Below are 25,357 nucleotides of genomic sequence, written 5' to 3'. Positions count from 1 at the left end.
CCATGATCGACCATAGGTACTGAAAATGTGGAAAGCAAAGCCACAGATAAAAGAGGACTACTATACCTAACATAATACATACACAAACTTTTTATATAGTAATTATAACCTCCATTTTATAGATGAGGAAACTATCATTCAGAAAATATGACTGACTTAGCTAGTAATCAAGTTTGTCCCTCCTCTTCTTCTTTATAACTTGCCTATCAAAATCCCAACCCTGGATAAACTCAACATCCACATTCTCCTGTGTGGGTATGTGGCACTGTGGGGAAAGAAATGGGGAAACACACACGACTGCCAGAATTTCACCAGCCTCAAAGAAGTGTTTGACACTACTCAGCAACTGGTTTCTCTAACAACTCGTTTTTCCTTTCACTACACTATGTTACCCCTTGTCTTCTACCTGAAGGCTTTCCTCCACCTGGATGTTCAACAGATTGCCTCAAATTTCATTAAGAAAGCTCTCTTTTTCTATGAAACCTTGATAAATCTTCATCTTTCTTGCTACAAGGAGAAAGCATGCCTCTTCATATCAAAGGTGTATTCCTTCTACCTTCTCAAGTATATCCCTCTTGATTATTATATTCACTCTCTGACTTTGCAATCTCTCCCTCTCCACTAAATTAGCCTAGATTAGTATCTCCACAGGTTGCTGAATAGTTAAATGTGACTGAAGCACTTTGGAGTTGGGGGGCGAAGACAGTAGAGTGTCACTGCAGCTCTATGTCCCATCTTACAAACAAAATTTAAAACTTCCCAATTTCAAGTTCCCCTTTAGTTTGTATTCGATTTCTCTGCTCCTCTGCATAGCCAAACTTCTCTCACGAACTACCTACATATTTTCACTTTTCCCTCCCTTCAACATAGCACAATCTACTCAAGTACCTCTACTCTTGTCAAGGTCACCACCTGTATGATGACAAATCTAAGGTACACTTTTGTAATCATCTTATTTATCCCTCAGTAATGTTGAATAAGATTACTACAACATCCTTCCTCTTAGGTTTTGATCCCTCTCTCCAGCTCCCATTTTTCCTTACTTTTCTCTGGCTGTTCCTTCTCTGTCTCCATTGATGGTTCCTTTCCATTACTTAATTTCTAAATGTTGAAGCTCCTCTGGATGCAGCTCTACGACCTCTGCTCATCTCCCTCTGGGTTATCTTATCCATTCTAATTGTTTAAAATGTACTGACAACACCTAAATTTTATATTTAGTCCAGACCCCAAAGTTAGCATCTCTGCCTGCCTGTCATATAGGCATCTCAACTTTAAAATGAATTCAATTTTAAGCATGTTTATCTCTTTCAAATCTGGCTCCTCCTCAGTCCTTCCCATCATTAGCTCAAAACAGTTTTCCCTAGCTCTCCCAGGCTATTATTTATTACAACAGTGGGGACTTTCCTTTTACACAACTTCTCAACCGTGTAATTCTACGGGTATTTACTTGTTTAATGTCTATTAAACTCCATTGGCTGGTGCTACATCTGTTTTATTCACTTTGCTTAGTACCTAGATTAGGACCTGGTACAGAGTGTACACTCAAATCATTTGTTCAATGAATGAATGAATTGTCAGCCAAACACACACAAGTCAGGACTGCTTGTATATAAATTTATTATTAGTTATGTTCTTTCAAGATTTGATTTTCTAAAAATGAATCCCAGTTTACATATGTCCCATATTTCCCCTGTTACCTTAATCTAACTTACCTGAGGTGTTCTTTGTAATTCATATAAACTGAGTTCCCATGTTTTGCTTAATGGTTGAGTTCCATTGGTCTGCACAGCCTGAGACATTGCTAGGAATACAAAGGATCAAAAAACTATTTTAGTATTTGACAGGGAAGTAAATCTCAAAACTAATTTTTAGGAATTGTGAATCCTGAGAGTACTAAAAATAGAAATAACACTGGCTTCTCAAAAATTAAAAAGAAGTAAAGCTCAAGAATCTTTCCATTTATAAATACAAGCTACTTGATAGCAAGAGACTATCACTGATCTCTGAATCCTCAACAGCTGGCACATGGAAAGTACTTACTACTAAATGTATAGAAAATTATCTTAACCCAAAACAAGAAATATGTTCCCAAAATTCATGATCATGGAACTCAGAACTAAATCAGGAAAATTTCAGACTCCACCATGGCCACCTAGTCCAACTTTTACCAAAGATACAAAATCTACTTCTTAGCACTTTAAACCATAGGTCATTCTGCCTCTACTCATAGTTCCCCTCATGAAAAATTCCCTAATAAATTAGCTTGTAATGTTCAGAAAGCTCTTCCTAGTAACACTAAGGCCAAAACTGCTTCCTGTTCCTACCACTGCCCTTTGGAGGCACTCTAATTAGGTTTAATAATTTTTCCAGTCTTTCAAATATCTGAACACTTATCATACCCCAGTTGATTTTTTTTCCATTTTGATTAAATGCTTGCCACTTAATCCTCCCACTGCTTGCCATATGACATAATTTCAAGGTCTCCTCACTACCCTGACTCACTATTTCTGCCTTACCTTTTGCTACGAATGAACTGAACAGTGTAAGGCTAAATCCTCTGCTTGTCTTTGAGTAGGGGGATGGAATCTAGTATATACATGTGAGTAAGATGGTCTTAGGAACTAACTCTTCTAGAGCACAGGAAAAAGAAGGGCCTCCAGTTATTCAACTGTGTAGTGTAGGTATCTATTATTAGCCAAGCAGAACTGCTCTAGGTCCTTGCCTCAGAATACAAAACCTAAAAAGAAAGATCTGCATGTAAACAGTTCAACTACTATCTGACAAGATAATTTCTAAGCAGCAGTATGTAAAAAGCAGTATGGAATTACAAAAGAAAATCAGGAAATTTGAGGATTCAGGGAAGGAATTCAGCAGAGATGAAATAAGCCTTAAAAAATGAGAAACTACTACATTGGGATAGGGTACAAAAGAAAGAAAGAGGGTTCTATTTTAAGGCAGAGTAGATAGCATCATGTATGAAGATGGGCATGAAAAACAGGTATGCTTGTGTGTGGAGGCTACTGGAAGTTTTAATGAACAAGAAAAGTAACAAAATCAAGTCGTTTCACAGAAATTCAAGTAGTAGGGTAGAAGGCAGAAGAATAGATATCAGCTATCAGTAAGACCCATGAGGAAGTTGTTGCAAAAACCTGGGTGATATCAACTCTGAACAAAAGCAGTTAAGCATGGACAGAAAGACAAAATTAGACCACTAAGTGATACATTCAACACTGGTGTAAGAAAGGTCAAATACATCTTTGAGAAAGCAACCATCCTTTACTGAGACAGAGCGTTAGAAGAGAAATAGAGTTGTTACACATACTGAGTTCCAATATTATTGATGGAACACTGAGGCAGAGTGGTCCAGCAGGGAGTGAAAAAGAAAAAAACCACACCTGCCTGAGGACACAACCTGCACATTCACAGGAGGGCATATATTCTACACTGGCATATACACAATAAAGCACATGATCTATATGTATCCAGGCAACTGAATTTCCCACTTTCAGCGACACCATTTGAACAGACCAACTATCAAGAACCACCCAATCAGTAATTGGCTCAATTTTGCTTTGATAAATAAACACATTTCATTGAAATTTTAGCCCCCTGTAAAATTCTACATACATTGTCTCTTTTCCTTAACAAAAAAACTATGTTTCCATATGAAGTTTCTCCCTTGTTCAAGGAGATTTTTGAAATAAATATGTTCAAACTTTTCAGATTTGAATGAGTGGTGATTTTTGTTCACAATTTTGACAATGTCCACTGCCTTGAGGACTCACTCATTCTGGTCATTAGAAGTAGTGGATTACCAAACAAGCAAACATTCCTTGAGCCTCTTATACTTTAAATACAATTGCCTTTCAGCTTCATTATGATCCCTTATCAGTGTCTCCAATTAATCTGAAACCTGAATAATTTTTCACAGAGCTATGGCCACTAATCTGACCACAGTTTACCTGTTAATCCTAGGATTAGTAGCCTTTGGCTCTTTTACCATCTCTGAGTGCTTTGATTCCATTCTCTGAGAATCATAAATGGAAAAACATTTGTGGTAGGAACTTCCTGGTGAAATGGTGTCTTTTCATTCAGTCTTCATGAGGATTTAAAGATGGCACAGACTACATACACATTGTTATCTAGTCGACTTTTAGAGGCTAATGGATACAAGAGTCCCGTTAGACCGGACTCTTCTTTCTGAAGCAACAAACTTTGTTGTGAGTCTCTTTAGAAACCTTCATGAAGAGACTCTGAGAGAGAGCACTTTATTTTAAGTAGGAGGCCTTTGTCCTTCATTTATGCGTTCTGGGGCTAAAGGTAACAGACACTAAATCATAGGCCCTAACCATCATTTTATAAGTACCACTAAATCCTACTGTAGTGACCCCTTCTCTATTGTGTATCAAAGTGGGTTTCTCTGTATTTAAGCTGCAAACTTCTCCTGGCAGAACTCCTGCCCCTTATACACACTCTTACAATAACCCTTAATAATTACTGTGCTTACTAAGCTTGATGGCACAGTTTTGCCAAAGATAATTTTTGACTCCCTAAACTATTATTGGGATTTGTGGACATAGCTAAGAGAATATATCTAAGATAAGTTCTAAAAAAGAAAGGAGAAAAAGTACCAAGTATACAAGGGCCAGACTTTTTGACTAGTATACCAAGGCCTCAAAACAAAACTCTAACCGCAAAATAGCAACCCTTCTAAGATTCTCTAGCAAAAGCCAAAGAATAGAAACCACTCAAATTATCTGAAACCTACCCTCCTTATGCATCCAGCAAGATCATGTTTTAGCATCATCACCTGACATATATTCCCTCTGTTCCCCTCTAGTTCTTCTCCTAAAATCCTAAATAAACTATCTTTTTCTCAAGGTCTTCCCTAGAAAACAGCCAAATTATCCAAAACCCGCTAAAATTACTACAATGATGGTAAAGCCAAAGAAAACTAAATGAAGGCCCAGTTTAGGGCTGAACTAACAGTCCTAATGGAAGACTTTCTCAAACTGTAAGGCAGACAGACTAAGAGCTGTTACTGGATTTCACACGCTCTTAGACACTGGGTGTCCAGGCTTATATTAATTAATCCATTTATTTGTAGTCCCTCAGATGGATAAAAGTGGTTCAAAGCTGACAAATGACTGGAAAATGATTTTTTTATAACTTGCTAAACATTCATCAGGGACTAGAGAGAGCAAGAAAAATAAGGCTGTACACAAAGGATGGAACAATAAAGAGGAAACATGAGAAACTGGCTTCAAGGAGTTCAATGCGTGTTATGGGACAGACCCAAGAGATAATACAAAACTACCTTTTCTTCTCATTAATAGGCTAAGACCTAAAACAGAGACTTAAAAAAAAAAAAAGGAATGGAAAACTGCAAATTTGGATTATCTTCAACATGGAGCTGAACATAATAGAAGAGCTTTAGAAAACTGACAAACTACAAACTAAAACAAACATAGAACCTTCAGATAAACATCAAAAACAAAATCAAGAGGTCCTTCAGCCTCTAAGTATGAAGGACCTATTCACAGAGATACTGGCAGATTCAGCGAGCGATCAGAAAAATAACTGGAAGAGGCATTGTTCTATATTAGCAAATAAAAGGTGCATGCTCACATGTGTGTGTGTATATATATGTACGTACGAAGAGAACAATGGCCCCAAACCTTCCCAATAATGCTGCTCTTAAGATTACTACGTAATCTCATTTCCTGTCACTGAATTTAAGATGACCTACCTACAATAAATGGTCAGCTTCCTAGTAACTACCCATGCCATTATTTCCACCATAAACCCTACTATAACACAGTGAATTTCTCAAAGAACTAAAACTACTCAGACGGAATTTCTAAGAATTCCAAATCCTAACTCTGTGTCCACAACTTATGACTGCTACCCCGGGGCCAACTATAAACAGGACACTCCTTTCTTCTGTCTCCAGAAAGTTCCTCCAGCAAATAATAGGAAATGTCAAATAAAATATTCTGCTGAAGTCTTGTTTCTAGAGATACCAGTTCCGCACATAACCAAATTATATCTGATTTGGGCATTTGTATTCCTGTGGCAAACAAGACTCAGGAAGCAATTCACAAGTTAGTTGTAGTTCCAGAACTTCCTGATAACATTTGGAAAAACTTCGGACCTCCATGGCTTTGAAAGTTTTCCAGTCTCTCTGTTTATATCTGTATTACAATCACATGTTCCTTTATATCTAGAGTCTTAAATGCTACTGATACAGCAGGTAATCCTGAGATCAAAAAAGGGACACAACCTTGTTGACAGCCAAAACCACTCTCTCAATTTTTAAGAACATGTTAGCAGTGTAAATCTGAACAATAATTTAGTAGCCTCTCCTGTGGCCTGGCCAAGGAGGGCCAAAAGATGATCAGATAAAGAAAAATTCCATTTTTTGTGTCAAGACACAATCCATATATACAGAAGAGACTGCCTAAAGGACACAATCCATGTGTACATAGGGAGCTCAAATTTCCACTTTTGACAGCTGCTATCAGATAATCTCTTGAGAACTAGTCCCTTTTTGCTTTAGGTCAATACAGTTTTATTTAAATTTAACCTAAATTCTACCTTTCCCCAAAATCATATACAACCTCTCCAGTTTTTTCTGAGAAGTTGTATTTCTGCCTGTAGCTCCCCCTTGCCCAAGACAAAAAATGTGAAATACGTTTACCTTCTGTTCTTCAGATGGGAATGAACTATGATTTTGATGAATAGTACTTGGGAGTCATCTCTGTATGGTTTTTACTAACATATAGATAGAGCAAAGGAAGAGGAAAGGAACAAGAATGGACAGCTTAGGTAATAATTATAACTTGAAATGCTGTTAAGTAGATCTGAAGTCAGTCAAGATGGGACATGAATTGTCTAAGTAATCTTAAGGATTCTTTCCAGCAACAGCAATGTGCTTCCAGTAGACCACTGCCTGAAGACCCCTGCATCACAACATAAGGAAATCTAGGTCCATCTGGGGCCGAATCCCCAGTTATTAACACCTCAGTTATACTTTTGAATAAAAGAGATACCTGTGCCGCCCCCCAAGTCCCCACCAAAAACAAATGTTTCTTGCACAAAGAAACATTTGCTCAGGTGTGGAGAGAATGTATTAATGAAAAGTTAGTATTAGTTTGGACAAGATAAGGTAACTTCAGTAGTAGTGACAGAAACAGAAAATAAGTCCCAGAAAAGATCTAGACATAAGCAGACTTTGAAAGCTTGCAGCTTCAATAACCAAAGGGGATATAGCAATAGGATATTCAAAATGCTCCTTTAGGGACTAGAAATACCTGGCATTCATGCTGACTCTCCACATCTTTACATTTACAGAAGATCACACAGTTCTTTTTACAGAGGCCAAGGGTGATCACAAAAACTTTTTCAATGCAGTGCCTCCAAGAGGTGGTTACCCACATAGCAAAGAGCAGAGGAGGCAAAAGAGATGAAAACTTTCTATGTATTATACCCAAAAAGATTTAGGAAGTATATTTTCTTTAAACAAGAAAAAGGTTAGACGTCTGGTTTCTGGTTCCACATGTAAGTCGCCACTCCATCTGGACAACTACAAAGCTGACCAGTCTGCAAATCAACTCTTCTTGGATCCACCCACAAGGAGGACACAAGGCACGCCACTGCCCTCAAGGTGCAGAGACAAAATACAGGGAAGCTCAATTCACCACAGCAGACTTAGGAGCGAAAACTACAGTAAGAACCAAGTGACAAGTAGGGAAATCTGAACTGTAATTGAAAAACTGCTGGAGGAGTACCGACAGGTCTGAGAGTAAAAAAACTCCCAAGAGGACCCAGTCATAAGGAGTCCCCATAATATTGTAAAATTTACCTCCTGAAACTTGACCAGATTCCCATAATAAATATCAGAAAAAAATTCTCTCCTGCTTCCAGGAGAGGGAGGGGAAAAGGAATCATTTTTAAATATGCCAGAGCGCTCTATTCTTACAAGGCCTGTCCTCCAGAAAAAGTAATTAGCCAGAACCTAACCTGACCTGGGGAGGGGAAATACCCAATTCGGCCCATTCTAGTCATCCTGTCCCACCTAAGGGAGTTGGGAAAAAAACTGAGAACCACTTGTGGAGTTCACAGTCCAGAGGCACTGGCTAATAACTAAAAGACGGAGACCTGACTATAGGACTACAGAGCCTTTCCCCTTGCCCCACACCTCACCACATTACTAAGGGTGTATTTACAGCAGTTCCTTTTACCCAGTACATCACGTCGGCTATCTAGAAAAAATTACAAGGCATACCAAAAGGCAAAAAACATAATTTGAATAGACAGAGCAAGCATCAGAACCAGCCATGGCAGGGATGCTGGAATTACCAGACCAGGGATTTTAAACAACTATGATGAATATGCTAAGGGTTCTAATGAATAAAACAGACAGCGTGAACAAACAGATGTGCAATATAAGCAAAGACACGGAAATCCTAAGAAAGATCCAAAAAGAAATGCTAGAGATCAAAAACACTAACAGACACAAAGAATGCCTTTGAAGGGCTTATTAGTAGTCTGGATATGGCTAAGGAAAGAATATCTGTACTAGACAATACATAAGTAGAATCCTCAAAAACTGAAAAAGCAAAAAGAACAAAGATGGAAAAAAGCAAAACACAATGAGCAAGTACTGTGGGGTAAGTACAGAGATTTAACAGATGTGTAATGGGAATACCAGCAGGAAAGAAAGAGAGAAAGGAATAGAAGAAGTATCTGAAGCAACAATGACTGAGGATTTCCCCAAATTAATGTCAGACACCAAACCACAGATCCAGGAAGCTCTAGAGAACACCAAGCAGAAAAAAACAAAACAAACACAAGCACAACTACCTCAGCATATCATTTTCAAACTGATTTTGAACAGCATATCATTTTGAACAGGAATTCAAAAATAAAAAATCTTGAAAGAAGGCAGAGGAAAAAGGTTCTACTTGTTTGAGTAGAAAAAAATCGGTGCAAAGTACAAAGTATGCCCTGTGCTATGTATAAGAAAATAGTAATTCATCCTCCATTTGCCCCATGGTCCCAAGCACATAAGCCGTTGAGAATCATGCCTGGGCTTGCCTGGAGCCTACCTGGGCTTACCCCACCTTATCTCTAAACATCCCGACCCTCCCCCAACGCAAGAAGCCGAGCGGATCTGCCAAAATAAAAAGCACAACGCTCTGCACCATGCTGCTGCCCTCTCTCTCTCTGTCTCTGTTCCTCTGGCTCTCTCTCCCCTTCTCTCTCCCTCTCTCCCCCCCACATCTTCCCCCACCCCACCCCGTCTTTCTCTCCCTCCCTCCCTCTGGGGCAGCCACTTTCTCTTTCAGATAATAAAATCTCTTGCGGGGTCCCTGTCTCCTGAGTCATTCTGGGTAAGGAGGGTCGCAGCAAGATACCCTTTCACTATGGAGTTTTTACTGCATTACAGTTGCTTACATGTCTACCCCACTGACATTAAGTACTGTAACACATCTTACTACTTTCTGCTGCAGTTAGAAATGAGACTGCTTTATAATGAGTCTACTTTCCAGTAAGTTAAATAAGTGAGGGAAGGCATTTAGAAAAAAAAAATGAACCTTAAATGATACACCAAGGGAAAGAATTACTGCTAACTAATAAGGATCTTACAATAATTTAACTAGAGATCTTTAAATTAGATAGAGACATGTACTCAGGAAATATGTAATAGCTTTCCAGGGGGCTATTCAGAGCTTGGATAGTTCTAAAACACTTTAATTTCCAGATAATCAATTTTCCTTAAGTATTTTTACACAAATTGATCTGCCTGAAAACAGGTCTATGTATCTGGGTAGGTCATTCTCTCCCTGTCCCAATCTTTTCAAGATTACATACCATTCATACACTCATTCAAATGCTGATCATCTAAGGGTACCTATGCACTGAACAAGGCGCTAGGAATAAGAGCAGTAAACAAAACAGTACATACCATAACATTTTTAAGTGCTATTTTACAAAAAAGGGCATTGGGTTAGATAATCAAGAGAAGAAAAGGAGCAATTTAAAAAAGCAGGAAGGGAGAGAGGTTGATCTGGAAGTAAAGGGGAAAATACACGAGAGGTTACAGAGTTAAAGAGACACCATATGGAGACCTTCCGAAGAATCAAATGTGGTTGAGTGGAATAGGTTAAAAAAGGAAATCAAAATTGAAATTTTATGTCCTTTACAAATTGATACAATTAAAATACTACTTTATTGAAACACATGAGATATGTAATGAGAGAAATCTTTTTCAGAAAAATGTATAACCTTCAATTTTTAAATAATTAAACCATAAAGACTGAAAAAAATGAACTAAGCATTAGAAATCAGAATATGAACTTAAAGAAAGTAAAAGGGAAAAATCACTGTAGAAGTATAAATCAAACAGAAACAACAGCTAAGAAACAAGAACTTGTTCATTAAAGCAAACTTCACTTACTTGATACAGGCAATACTATAGCTAAGTTTCTGACAAAATCAAAAGGCAAAAAGTTAAGAAAATGCATATAGATATGAAACAGATTTTAAAATGAGATTACTGGAGAGTGTTACATTCAACTTAACATGAATAAATAAATAAAACTACTACTAGTTAATGGTCTTACTAAGTTGGAAATAGATGGAACTACCCAGTGTTAAAACTTTAGAAGATTCCTATTTAAAAGGTTAGGAGCAAAACAGCCTGCCCTACAATTCTGCTAACGTCCTAAAGAATTCCACCAGAGGAGAGAGGAACATTGGAAAAGGAAGTGACAAAAGTATCAACTGCTAACTACCTCATGAATCAAATGAGAAACTATTAGAACTAAAAAAAAGAAAAAAAATGAAAAACTATTAGAACTAAAAAAAAAAAAAAAAGCAGTAACATGGTGGCTTGAAAGGAGAACAGCATGCCACAGAAGCCATAGATTGCCTATAAAACCAGGAAAAAACATTTAGAAATGTATTATTTTTCAAGAACGCATTTATAACCATCCACAACAGCAACTAAAGCCATAAAATATTTAAGAGTAAATTTTATGAAAAACAGAGAAAACTCTACAACTTAACTGAAGGACATAGGTGAATTAGATAAGCATGCACATGAACATATAAATCCAATACAATAAGCTACCAATCAAAATATCAACAGACAAACTGATTCTAAGGATCACCTGGAAAATGCACAAGAACACCTGGATATTTTGAAAAACTATTATCAAATATTAAAGCTTAATAAAAAGTAAGACTATGTATAGGCACAGACCTGATTATCTACATTTGCCCTCTTACAGCACTAAATTATGTTTTCTACCTTTATCTTGCATCGACCTACCACTTCAGCATTTTATTTAAAAAATAATAATAATAATAATAAGGGAGAAATGTGGGATTCACATATAAATCAAGTATAAAAATCAAACGAATAATCATATCTGACTTGATTGTTTATAGTTCATGATGCGTGATCAAAACCGAAAGTTTCTGTGATATGACTGCCCTTGCACTGTTCACCATGTAAGAACTTATTCACTATGTAAGAACTTGTTCACCATGTAAGAACTTGTTCATTATGCTTCAGAAGATTGAAGACTGTTGAGAAATAGGCTTGGGGTTGATTAATGACTGTGCATGGAGTCCCCTATACAGAATTTTATTGTTGTTAACAACCATTTGATCAATAAATATGAGACGCCCTCTCAAAAAAAAAAAGTAAGACTATGGTCTGAAGACAAATAGATTGATAAAACAAAATAAGGGGTTCAAAAACATACATGCATTTATATAATTTAGGATATTTTAAATCAGAGGGCTAACAAATTTTAAAAAATCTTTTTAATTAAATCAGATATACCTAAATGAAAAAAAAATCCAGAAGGATTAAGCATTTTTTATAAACCTATACAAGATCTAAAAACAAGATGAAAAACAGATACCTTAAACTGTAAAATAATTCACTTACTTATCCTTTTAAAAAATTCAATAAATAAATCCTATGAATCAAGACAGTATCTGAAAAATAGACACCAATGAAAAAGAATACACCAAAAGAACTGTCTCTGCTCTTTGACGTAGTCAAAAAATTAACTCACTGTACCATACTGGCTGAATCCTCACCTCTCAGAGCAGCCTGTATCTGTTAAAATTTTTAAAGCACTTCATGATGACTCTCTTAAGGAAATCTACCATAAGAATGGCCCATCACAGCACTGTTCATAATAGCAAAAATGTGTAAAAGCCTATATATGTCTGTCAATAGGAATATGGTTAATTAGGATATATCCCTAGTATAGAATACTATATAGCTGTATACACTGATATGGACTTCAACATATGTACACACCACACATTAAGTTTTTAAAAAATGTGTATGATCCTATCTTAGCAATTAAAAAAGAAATCCAAACACTTAAATGTGCATTTGTCATTCTGAGTCTGTTCAACTTGTTTCAGCCATATTTCCCATCTCTTATCAATCTTGCCAAGCTCATTCTCATTAGAATCTTTTCACTAGCCCATTCCTCTACCTGGAACAGAATGCTCTCTTCCCCTAAGACTGTCCCATAGCTAGCTTCTTCATGCATTCTAACATAATTCTAACTTTGTCATTTTCTTATGTCTTCCCCCCTTTTTTTCCCACCATAGCACTTTCATAGCCTCTAAGCTCCTTAAAAGCAGGCTAGTTATCTACCTTATTCATCACGATATCCTCAGTACCTTGAACTGTGCTCGGCAGTAGTTATTCACTAAATATTTGCTGAAGAATTCAACAATGGTGATGAATAAAGGAACGAGCTCAAATTAGGCAACCTTAACATTTCACACTTTCGTGACTAAAAAAAGTCACTTCAAATTCACATGGGAAAGGGTATGATAAAAGGAAGATTTATCAGTTGGTTTATTTTCTAGGTATAGAGAAAATACTATTTCTTCATGGCTAGGGTTTTCTGAACAAAGCAATCTGTCCTTCTAGGGACAAGTCTTAAAACTGAAATAAAAGTGAATAGGTAAGTGAGAGATTTACCTCTCTAGAAGTATGTGTTTGTATCTCAGAGGGGATGAAACTATAAGATATGAGACTATGGAGACATTCCTGGGGTTGTAAATTCTACGACTTGTCTGCTCCCACCCCCATGACCCTGGACAAAACATTCATTTACAATCCAAAGATTAGGAACCTAGGCTTCCCCCTACTACAACCAAGGAAAATTTATTCATCTAAGGGAGCAAAGGTCTCTCTCCCTCTGCCAGGAGGACAGGTGGGCAACATGTAAACAAACCTCCTAGAGTCATAATTTTTGGGTTCCTCACCTACAAACATACATCAGGCTCTCACTGCATTACTCTGAGGGGAAGAACTGGGGCAAGGAGGAGCAGATGCAGTTATTTCCGTAATAATTAATCCATCCGTGCCCCCAAAATTTTGGGTCTACTCATAGGATAATAAGAATACATATACCTACTAAAATATATCATTCTAACATACAGAATTTGGCTCCTAAAACTTATCCTGGAAATTCAAGCTGTAACAAATTTTTGAAAATGCACATAAAAATTTTTTCAGGACAAAAGTACATTAATGCCTCACCTTAGAAACTAAAATTTCCATTCTAAGTTTTTTCATTAAAAACATTATACCTAAGTAATGTGTCTGAAATACTGGAAAATGTCTAGTTGCATACTAGTTCAATTACATTATGTATTAATCTTTTGAAGACTAGTCTAGGGACCTAACCTCTAATCATAACATTGTTTCTACTTAAATATCCATTTACTAGTGCTTTGGAAAACAAAATAATGTAGAGGCTCCCTGAAGAGGCATTGTTATCCACCCCAAACCTACAGTCCTTAACTTGGTTGAGAGGAGCATTGAAAAAATACATGGTTAAGTCTCTAGAGCTGAGATGTGGCAAAGAGCAAGTTTCATGTGAAAAAATCTTGAAGACACTAACACAGGTTCCCATTCAACTCTCGACCCCCAAAGACCTTCAAATCCCCTGACTAGGCCACACATCTGCTCCCAAGACCATTCTCTAGCTCCTCTAGCAGGAAAAACATATGCACTAAACCACAAATTCCTCAAGAATAAAAGCAGAGCATTTCATATTTTAGGGGATGTCCTTATGGTTTGGTTTGGTACAAATGAGGTAACTAGGAAGAACAGTAAGTGATTTTTGGAACTAGATCAGCTTGAGTCTTCATTCTAACGCTGGCAGTTACTGTATGGATCCACAAACAAATCTCTGTCTCTCAAGGTTCATTTTTTTTCCTTTATCTGCAAAGTGACAAACATTTTCAGGGTCATTGGCAAAGCTGAATGAGATATTCCATACATAATAAGCCATGGAACTGAGAGGATATAATTTCCTTTACTATGTCAATAAATAAGCATTCTTTGTAAGCCTCCCAAAATGTAAACGATTAGGAAAAAACTTACATACCCACTCCCTAACTTAAGAACATTTTTACATCAATCTTTCAAAAAGATTAAAAATTAAATTATTTTAGAAAGGAACTTAAGAATGTTCAGTTGTGCCTCATGTGGTTAAAAAAAAAATGAAGCAACAGGCTAATAATCCAATACTACTTATTTAAGGCCTTTTCTTTTTTATTTTTTTTCTGCATGCAAGTGCATTTTTTATATCATTAATGTACAACTACTTGAACATTTTGATTACTAGACTCCCCCTATTATCAAGTCCCCCCACATACCCCATTACAGTCACTGTCCATCAGCGTTGTAAGATGCTATAGAGTCATTACTTGTCTTCTCTGTACATACTGTATTTAAAGTCTTTTCTATAACAAACAAAAATCACCAGAAATGGTAGACTTGTCAGTTGTCTACTGCTAATAATTTGTACATGGCTGAATATTAAGTGTAGTTTCTGGAACCTTATGGGAAAAACAGAAACACTGAGTACAGACATTTCAGTCTCAAATGCCATTAGAAACTTGTGCATTCTTTATAAAAGGGGCATTAGATGACATAGAGGGCATCCTGAATACCAGCTTTGCAAAACATTCAGAGATATCAGATGGATGTTTCTTGGATTACCCCTCCCCAAAAATATACACAATCTTTAAGGGGATTAAGATAATACAGGCCAGGTACTCTGCTGTCTGATCATTATAAGGAAAAGGGTTAAAGTACAGAGAACCTATTAACTGCCTTTTACTTTTCTTTTCTTTTTTTAGGTAGACTACCAATAAACCAGGCTCAGGGAGACCCTGGTACATGCTGGGTCATAGTGAACTCAATCTAATTCTCATGAAAAGATTTAAAGTGTACATTTTCTATAGTATGGGTGAAAAAGTCATCCAAAAGGGCTGACATTATATTGTAAAATTTTAAGAAACTAAATTGTACTCTTACCAGAGTGTAGCTATAAACAAGCAGCCATGAGGGAGCTTCCAGACTGGATAAAACATTTTCCCCAAAAAGGGGGGAGCTTTAAATATAACTTATTTTGAGTTAAAAAAACAGAGTTTTGTGCCTAAAAATGTTTATCCGTTGTTTTAATCATAAAAACTGTCTAGTTTTTAAATGATTTGAAATAGAACTACAGTCTAATATGAGAGAGAGATAAATTATACACCCCTCAAAAGGAGAAATTATTTAGGCAAATTGGGCTATTTAAAAATGCACATTTACAGTTTGAAGAATAATTGTTGCTGTGTTAGTTTATTACAACTGCTGTAACAACCACAGATTTGGTGATTTAAAACAACAGAAATTTCTCTTATTTCTGGGAGCCAAAAATCCTAAATCAATTACCACTGGGCCAAAATCAAGGTATTTCCTCCGGATGTTTTATGATTTCCTTGCCTCTCCCAGGTTAGAGTATAACTGCTGGCATTCCTTGGCTTGCAGCCACATCAATCTCTACCTATGTGGTCACAATGCCTCCCCTACTTCTGTGCAGATAATCATCTCCCTCTGCCTCTCATATAAGGGCAGATGTAATAACATTTATAGCCCACCCAGATAATCCATGATAATATCCTAATATCAAGAGCTTCAACTTAATGACATTTACGAAGACCTGCCCACCCCCCAAAGTAAAGTATTACAGACTACACATGTGGATATATTTTAGGGACCCATTTTTCAGTCTTCCACAATTGCTAAAGGTAAGGGTAACTATCAAACCAACTCCTCAGAGCCAACACTTCCTTAGGTCTTTATCCCTAAAACACACCTCAGAGATATTGTAGGTTCTGTTTCAGATGCCTACAATAAAGTGAGTATCACAATAAAGGGAGTCAAATGAATTTTTTGGTTTCTTAGTACATGTAAGTTATATTTACACTATAGTCAATATTAAGTGTGCAACAGCATTATGTCTAAAAAAAACAATGTATACACCTTCATCAAAAAACACTTGATTGCTAATAAATGGTAACCATCACCTGAGCTTTCAGTAAGTTGTGATTTTTTTGCTGGTGGAATATGCTGCCTTGATGGTTGATGGCTGCTTCACTGTAAAAGTGGTGGTTGCTAAAGGCTGCTGTGGCTGTGGCAATTTCTTAAAGTCAAACAACAATAAATTCTGTCACATCACTTGACTCTTCCTTTCACAAAATATTTCCCGGTAGCACACAATGCTGTTTGATACCATTTTTTTTATTTTGGTATCATTAATATACAATTACATGAGCAACACTGTGGTTACTAGATTCCCCCATTATCAAGCCCCCACCATATGCCCCATTACAGTCACTGTCCATCAGCGTAGTAAGATGCTATAGAATCACTACTCATCTTCTCTGTGCTGTACTGCCTTCCCCGTGCCCCCCCCCGCTACATTATGTGTGCTAATCATAATGCCCCTTACAACCCTTCTCCCCCACTTTCCACTCCCGCCCCGAGTGCCTTTCCCTTTGGAAACTGTTAGTCCATTCTTGAGTTCTGTGAGTCTGCTGCTGTTTTGTTCCTTCAGTTTTTGCTTTGTTCTTACGCTCCACAGATGAGTGAAATCATTTGGTACTTGTCTTTCTCCACCTGGCTTATTTCACTGAGCATAATGCCCTCTAGCTCCAGCCATGTTGTTGCGAATGGTAGGATTTGTTTTCTTCTTATAGCTGAATAATACTACATTGTGTATGTGTACCACCTCCCCTTTATCCATTCATCTACCGATGGACACTTAGGTTGCTTCCATTTCTTGGCTATTGTAAATAGTGCTGTGATAAACATAGGGGTGCATCTGTCTTTTTCAAACTGGAGTGCTGCATTCTTAGGGTAAATTCCTAGAAGTGGAATTCCTGGGTCAAATGGTATTTCTATTTTGAGCATTTTGAGGAACCTCCATATTGCTTTTCACAATGGTTGAACTAGTTTACATTCCCACCAGCAGTGTGGATAGTTCCCCTTTCTCCACATCCTCGCCAGCATTTGTTGTTCCTAGTCTTTTCTATGCTGGCCATCCTAACTGACATGAGGTGGTATCTCACTGTGGTTTTAGTTTGCATTTCCCTGATAATTAGTGATGTGGAACATCTTCTCATGTGCCTGTTGGCCATCTGAAATTCTACTTTGGAGAATTGTCTGTTCATATCCTCAGGCCATTTTTTAATAGGGTTATTTGCTTTTTGGGTGTTGAGGCGTATGAGTTAATATATTTTGGTGTTTGATACCATTTTACTCAAAATAGAACTTCTTTCAAAACAGGAGCCAATCCTCTCAAACCCTGTCATTGCTTTATCAACTAAGGTGATGTAGTATTACAAATCCTTCATTGTCATTTTAAGTCTTCCTAGCATTTTCACCAGGAGTAGATTCCAACTCAAGAAACCACTTCCTTTGCTCATCCATAAAAGGAATTCCTCATCCATTCAAGTTTTATCATGAGACTGAACAATTCAGTCCAACTTTCAGGCTCCACTTATAATTCTAGTTCTCTTGCTCTTCCCACATCTACAGTTACTTTCTCCAATGACATCTTGAACCTCTCTCAGTCATCCATGAGGGCTGTAATCATCTTCTACCAATCTTCCGTGAATGTCGATATTTTGACCTCTTCCCATCAACCGCAAATTTTCTGAATGGCATCTAGAATGGTGAATCCTTTCCTGTATGTTTTCAACTGACTCCCTAGATACATCAGAGAAATCGCTTATCTATGGCAGCTATAGCCTTATGAGATGTATTTCTTAAGAAGACCTGCAAATCAAAATGAACTTTTTGATGAACTACAGAATGGATATTGTGTTAGCATAAAAACTGCATTAATATTGTTGTGCATCTCCATCAGAACACTTAGGTGACAGGTGCATCAATGAGCAATAATATTGTGAAAGGAATCTTTTTTTCTGAGCAGTTGGTCTCAACACTGGGCTTTAAATATGCAGTAAACCATGTTGTAAACAGATGTGCTGTCATCCAGGCTTTGTTGTTCCATTTCTAGAGCATAGACAGGGTAGATTTAGTGTAATTCTCAAGGGCCCTAGGATTTCCAGAATGCTCAGTGAGCACTGACTTCAATTTAAAGTCACCAGCTGTATTAGCCCCTAGCAGGAGTCAGTCTGTCCTTTGAAGCTTTGAAGCCAGGTATTGACTTCTCTTCTTTACCTATAAAATTCCTGGATGCCATCTTCATCTAACAGAAGGCTGTTTCATCTCCACCTATGGTTTAACATAGCCACCTTCATTAATTATCTTAGCTAACATCTTCTGGATAACTTGCTATAGCTTCTACATCAGCACTTGCTGCTTCACCTTGCACTTTTATGTCATGAAGACAGCTTTTTTCCTTAAACCTCATGAACCAATCTCTGCTATCTTTAAACTTATCTTCTGCAGCTTCCTCACCTCTCTCAGCCTTCACAGAATTGAATGGAGACAGGTCCTTGCTCTGGATTTAGGCTTTGGTTTAAGGGAATTTTGTGGCTGGTTTGATCTTCTTATCCAGGCACTAAAACGTTCTCTGTTACCAATAAGGCTGTTTAGCTTTCTTATCACTCATGGATCCACTAGAGTAGCACTTTTAATTCCCTTCAAGAACTTTTCCTTTGCATTCACAACTTGGCTAACTACTGCAACAGCCTAGCTTTCAGCCTATCTAGGCTTTCTGACACGCCTTCCTCACTAAGCTTAATCATTTCTAGCTTTTAATTTGAAGTGAGGTATGACTCTTCTTTTCACTTGAATACTCAGTAGCTATTGTAAAGTTACTAAATGGCCTAATTTCAATACTGTTGTGTCTCAGGGAACAGGGAGGCCTAAGGAAAGGGAGTGAGACAGAAGAGCTGGAGAAGAGCTGATTGGTGAAGCAGTCAGAACACACACTTGTTGCTTAATTTCACCATCTTACATGGGCATGACTCATGGTACCCCAAAACAATTACAATAGTAACATCAAAGATCACTCATCACATATTACCATAACAAATACAATAATTTCAAAAGTTTGCAATATTTCAAGAATTACCAAAATGTGACACAGAGACAAGTGACCAGGTGCTATTGGAAAAGTGCTGACAGACCTGCTTGATGCAGGGCTACCACAAAATATATCTACAAAGTGCAATAAAGCAAAGTAAAATTAAATGTAGTATGCCTGCATATGATATATTTCCTTAATTTGTTTTAAACTGAAATATATCAGAAAATGCAATCATTTTAAATTACTTTGATTGTCTAATTTTCCTATAAAACATTTTTTTCATGTTTCAGATTTGTTTCCATAAAGCCCTACTAAACAAAACTAAGAAACTCTCCCTCTTTTTTATTTTTGTGTAAGAAATGTACCTTTTTATTCTATGGTCATTGTCCCCTCTGAATGTAAAATAAACAAAGGTCACATCAAATCAACTCTCCTAATCTTTTGCATTTTTCTTTTTCCTCTTTCATTATATCATGCAAAATACAAATAAGCAAACAATTTGTTTCATAATTAAAAACACCACTTGCTTACAGGATACAGGTATTGGATTTTAGAAATTTACTGAAGACTAGGCAAACCAAGGAGCAGTAATCAATTCTGAGTAAACAATCCAACTGCCATTGTAACACTGCCTGCAGTAAGTATCACCCCATAAAAACCACTTGCAGCAGTTTAATCTAAAACTAAAACTACAACTGTAAAACAGACACTAATTTGTGTAAGCTACTAAAGACACAGAGTTCTTTATTGAAAAAGTTGTCATTGTACTAAACATCTGGAATACTCATCTAAATTACTTTTGGTAACCTAATACCTTCACTTAAAAAGGTATTTAAAAAGGTAATACAATCAATTTCTAGTTGGAAGGTATCTTTCCACATTGTGGAACACAGAATAGAGACTTTCAAGGTTGATTCACCAAATCATTACCCAGTCCTAAGTTTCTGAGTACTGATAACAGACTTAATGTTTTTTAGTCTTTATATAATTAAGTATTGTTACAGGGAAAATAAATGCTTTAAGAATTTTTAAAGCACCATTTAAAATGGAGCTCCAGACAATGTAGTGTGATCTGTGTCATCCTACCATACCACACTTCTCATCACTTGTCACTCCTCTAACACCACTACATCACACACACACACACACACACACAGAGGAACTTTCTTAATGGACGAATTCAGCCTTTCCCCAAGGCCTCATATTAGACCATATCAAGGTCTAATATTAGTCAGCACCAGTTCTAGCAGAAGTAGCCTTGTTTTCTTTCTGTCCCTTTACCTATAAATCTTAGAAGCCAATAAGCTAATGAAACACAGTTGAGTTCAACAGTTTAGTAAACATTTGAGAGTTACGTAGGACATGAGACCCTCCAAAAGTTTATGAGCTAAAGGGCCCCTGAACATGTTTCAGAACAATGATGCAAGAGCAGAGAGGCAATAAAATGCCACAAGAACATCAATAGGCAGTCAAATGGAGCAGAAATCAGAAAAGGTTTCCTAGAGAAAGAGACTCCTTGGAAGGAGCGTTGAAGGTTATGAACTGAGGAAAGGAAAGCAGTCCAATGGATGAACGTAATGTAAATAAAGACATAATTCAGCACGGTGTGTCTGGGAAACTCCATGTAGTTCACTATTAAATGAGTGAAAAGAAGGAGAGAGGGAGTAGCACAAAGTTAGACTGAAGAATTAAACTGTGGACCAGATGTGTCAGGATAAATCCACACTGGAATGACAAGGTCAGACAGGCATTTGACACAAGCAGATAAACTTTGACCTGAGGGAGGTAAGAATACAAGTTAGGGCTTGTGCAATAATCCAAATAAGAAATGCCTGCAAATGGGGCTTTGAATAATAAGGATGAACCAGGAGCAGAGCTGAAAAATAGGAGGTAAAATATATGGGATAAAGGAAATGAGAAAGAGGAAAAAGTAAAGTCATGGCTCTCAAGCTTGTGGCTGTTTTAGATGATGCTAAAAAAGTGAGATAGCAAAACAGAAAACAGTATTTTTGCCACCTCTATTCAACATATTATTTAACATCCTAGCCTGATTAGGCAAGAAAAATAATTAAAATAAAAGGCATTCAAATTGGAGGAATAAGTATTTGCTTACAGATGACATGCTTTTTTATGTAGAAAACTGTAGAGTCCAGACACAAAAAACGGAATGGATAAATGAACTCAGCAAAGTTGCAGGGGAAAAAATAATTAACACACAAAAATCAGTTGCACTTCTATATACTAACAATGAAAAGGATATCAAGAAAATAATTCCATTTATAAAAGCATTGAGAAGAATAATACTTAGAAATACATTTAACCAAGGATGCAAACAACTTGTACACTGAAAATTATAAAATGCTACTGAAAGAAATTAAAGACATAAATAAATGGAAAGATATCCCATCCCACAATCATGGATAACAAGACTTAATACTGTTAAAATGATAATATCACCCAAAGCTATCTACAGATCTACAGATTACAGGTCATGAAATCCCTATCAAATTCCCAAAAATATTTTTCACAGAAACAGAAAATCCATTCTAAAACTCATATAGCATCTCAAGGGACCCCAAATAGTCAAAATAATCTTGAAAATGAATAAGTTGGAGGACTCATACTTCCTGATTTCAAAACTTATTACAAAACTACAATAATCAAAATAATCTGATACTGGAATAAAGACAGACATAGACCAACCAATGAAATAGAATAAAACGCCCCAAAATAAGTCATCACATATATGTTAATTATTTCAACAAGGGTGCCAAAACCATTCAATGAATGGGTAACAAAGGGTTCTTGGAAGCCTGATATCCACATGCAAAAGACTGAAGTTAGACCCTGACCTAATATGTAAAAATTAAAATGGTTCAAAGATCTAAATATAAGAGCCAAAACTAGAAAACTCTTAGAAGAAAAGAGGGGAAATTGTTCATGACATTGGATTTGGCAATAATTTTTTGGCTATGACACCAAAAGCACAGGCAATGAAAGAAAGAAAATCGATAAATAAGACTTTTTTTAATTAAAACTTTTGTACATCAAAGGACACTGTCAAGAGAGTGAAAAGGCAACCCACAGAATGAGAGAAAATAGCTGCAAATCATGTATCTAATAAAGGATTAATCTCTAGAATATATGAAGTACTACAACTCAACAAAAACAAAATATAAAAAATATTTCTCCATAGAAGCTACACAGGATGGCCAATAAGCACATGAAAAAATGCTCAACAGCACTCATCATCAGGAAGATGCAAATCAAAACCACAATTAAATTCTGCTTCAAACCTGTTAGGATAGCAAAAAGCAAAATTACTGTATTAAAAGGCAGGCAAATCATTTTCAATTATGATGAATGCCGCCAAACTGCTATAGCAATTTACTCTTCCAGCCATTAAGGTCTGACAACATCTTTTTTTTTAATCTTGCCCAATCTGATAGGTGGAAAATTGTATTTCATTGCTGTTTTAATTTGCAAAGCTACAATTATGACTGAAGCTGAGTATCTTTACACTGCCTTATTGGCCATTTTTTGGTCTGTCCATTACTTACTCATATCCATTTCTACTAGTTTTTTTCCTAAGTTAACTTATAAAAACTTTTTCTGTTAAGGAAATTGACCTTTGTCTGTCATGAGTGTTAATTATTTTCCCCCAGTTTGCTTTGTCTTTTGTCTTTGACTACTTTAGGTCATAAATTTTATTTTTTATATATTTTTAACATATTTACCTTTTCTTCTATTGTTTCCTTGGAAAGTTAAACCACACTCTAAAACTAAAAACATCCACTATCAACCCACACTTCCTTCTAATACTTTCAGAGTTTAGTTTTATATATTTAAGAGGTTGGGGTTTGCCCCACTCTAGGTAACTGGCAATTGTCCCAACATCATTTATTGTTTAGTTAATCTCCTCTCCACTGATGAAGTTACCTTTAACTCATGGCAAAAATAGGAAAAGAGAAAAAACAACTTATTCGTGTGAATATATACATTTATGCTTATACATGTGTGTATATGAAAACTCTCAAATGGAAGTTTAACAAACTAATTTCTTACACTGTCAATAAATGGGCTGCCTAACTCAGGTATACAGAGTTTACAAATCTCTTAATTAGGTTTTGGACTATGAAAGTAAATATTAGGCACAGTGTCCTCTTTTCCCTCTGCAACAGTAACAAAACGGTCACCAGGCTGCCTCTTCCTCAAAAGTGACGAATAAAGTTCCCCCTAGCAGTTTTTTCCCATGTTTGTACTCAGTCTCGCAAAATATTTGTCACCACTAGGTGGAGACAATTTGATAAAAGAATACTGGTTACAGAATACGAGAAGCTGCAAATTTTCTACAAATATGCTCTAATGGTAAAGAAGCTCTGCTTCTAAATTCTTGGGTGAACTAGCGCTAGTCACTTTGGCTGAGAATCCAGTTTCCGTATTTGTAAATTTAAGAACTTTTATTAAATAGCATCAAAAGCCCTCTTAACTCCAATATTTTGTGTAATAGAAAGCTTACTTAAATGTCCTTATATATAAGCCCACTGCCTAAAGACAGCCCTGTCCTCTTGAGCTAAGGTATTCTATCTTCAGAAACTTCCTTTGACTTGAATACCTCAAACAACCACAACCAGTAGTCTCTTCCAATCTTTTCTTTTCGAAACAGGTTCAAAAGAGACATACTGTGTATCAAGTTCACACATCTAGCATTCCAAGTCACAGCCAAGGCTTTCTGAACTTTTTCCTTAACAGCTGATATTATACTTCTCTAGGTCCATCTGGCATGTCTGCATATACCTTTTAAACTACTGAGCTAGTATAGATTTTCCTCTGTGCTAGAGAGACTTGTACATTTGGGTGGTTTGTTTTTTTCTGTTGTGTTGTGTCATGTATGTATGTATGTATTTTGCTTCATTTGGTTAGAACCTTCCATTTTTGTTGATTTCTTAAATTCTTATTGTCTGTCCTGACAAGAGGTTCCTTACACTGGGACTTTACCTCCTGGTTCTCATCTGCCAGTCTGTATTTTGTAACTCTTCTAAGGATGATTCAGCCTCTGCATGCCTAAGGGTTTCCAGTCTACTGTTTCATCCAATTATGTGAATCTAATGATCTACTGCCAAACTACTGACTCACTAGTAGTTTAGACGTCAGCCTTTGGCATACTAGAGACTCTCAGCCCTGAATGCACCTGACCTCTTTATCACAAACTAACCACACTCTTAGATAGGGACTACTTTTAATTCTTCCACTGCCCTAAGACCACGATACACAAGGGACATTGATAATTTCCATAGGAGACAAAAATTCTGAGTTCCAAAGTAGAGCAAGGGAGGCTACCAACTTCATTTCACATCCCTACCCAGATTGCAGGAAACTCAACAAGACAGCATATTGAGCTGGTAGCAGGGACCAACTTCCTATTGACTGTGGACTGCTGCTCTATGCCATCAGCACACATGCTTGGCCCCAATATCTGCAGCTTTAATGGCATAGGGAGATCAGTAAGTATCTCTATCTTTGAGAGGAAGATGTGACACACAACTAAGGCATAAGGGAAAGCTTAAAGACTTACACAGGCTTATCATTAGTGACAAAGCTAAAAAGATAAATCTAGTAGCTATCAAGTCTTTAATCCAAGCTTCGTATCCCGAATAGAAGTTAACAACTTTTGAAAAGTGGTACACGAAGGTTGTTAACCTTTCCTGGGAGGAGAAATGGCCATCGAGTACAGATTCCTGCCAAAATCAGCAAGGCACTGATGAAAAAACGAGTTTTAGCAAGCAGCAATGTGGGAGGTTACAGCAACATGGCCTCGTGTTGCTGAAAATATACCAACAGGGTCTACATTCCTGGGAAATTAAACTGGTGGTGAGGTAGCAACACAGGAAAGAAAATTTGATAAAGTAGGAAAAGAGAGAAAGATGAAGGCTGATTCCTTCACATTCTCCTAACAGTGACTGGAA

General features: G+C 36.8%; 1 protein-coding gene across 4 annotated transcripts in view; it reads right to left on the bottom strand.

Moving 5' to 3' along the window:
* RNF2 (ring finger protein 2) overlaps positions 1 to 25,357 on the bottom strand; it is a 95,886-nt gene that overhangs the window by 9,818 nt on the left and 60,711 nt on the right. For all 4 annotated transcript variants that reach the window (XM_073216904.1, XM_037009908.2, XM_037009907.2 and 1 more), the window contains one exon: positions 1,713 to 1,801. In XM_073216904.1, the coding sequence (XP_073073005.1) occupies positions 1,713 to 1,799 (87 nt within the window). In that variant the 5' untranslated portion in view covers positions 1,800 to 1,801. The remainder of the gene's footprint in view (positions 1 to 1,712; positions 1,802 to 25,357) is intronic.

The sequence above is a fragment of the Manis javanica genome, chromosome 11 (genome assembly GCF_040802235.1).
Source record: "Manis javanica isolate MJ-LG chromosome 11, MJ_LKY, whole genome shotgun sequence".
Taxonomy (NCBI): Eukaryota; Metazoa; Chordata; class Mammalia; order Pholidota; family Manidae; genus Manis; species Manis javanica.
This window is presented reverse-complemented; position numbering and strand designations above follow the sequence as displayed.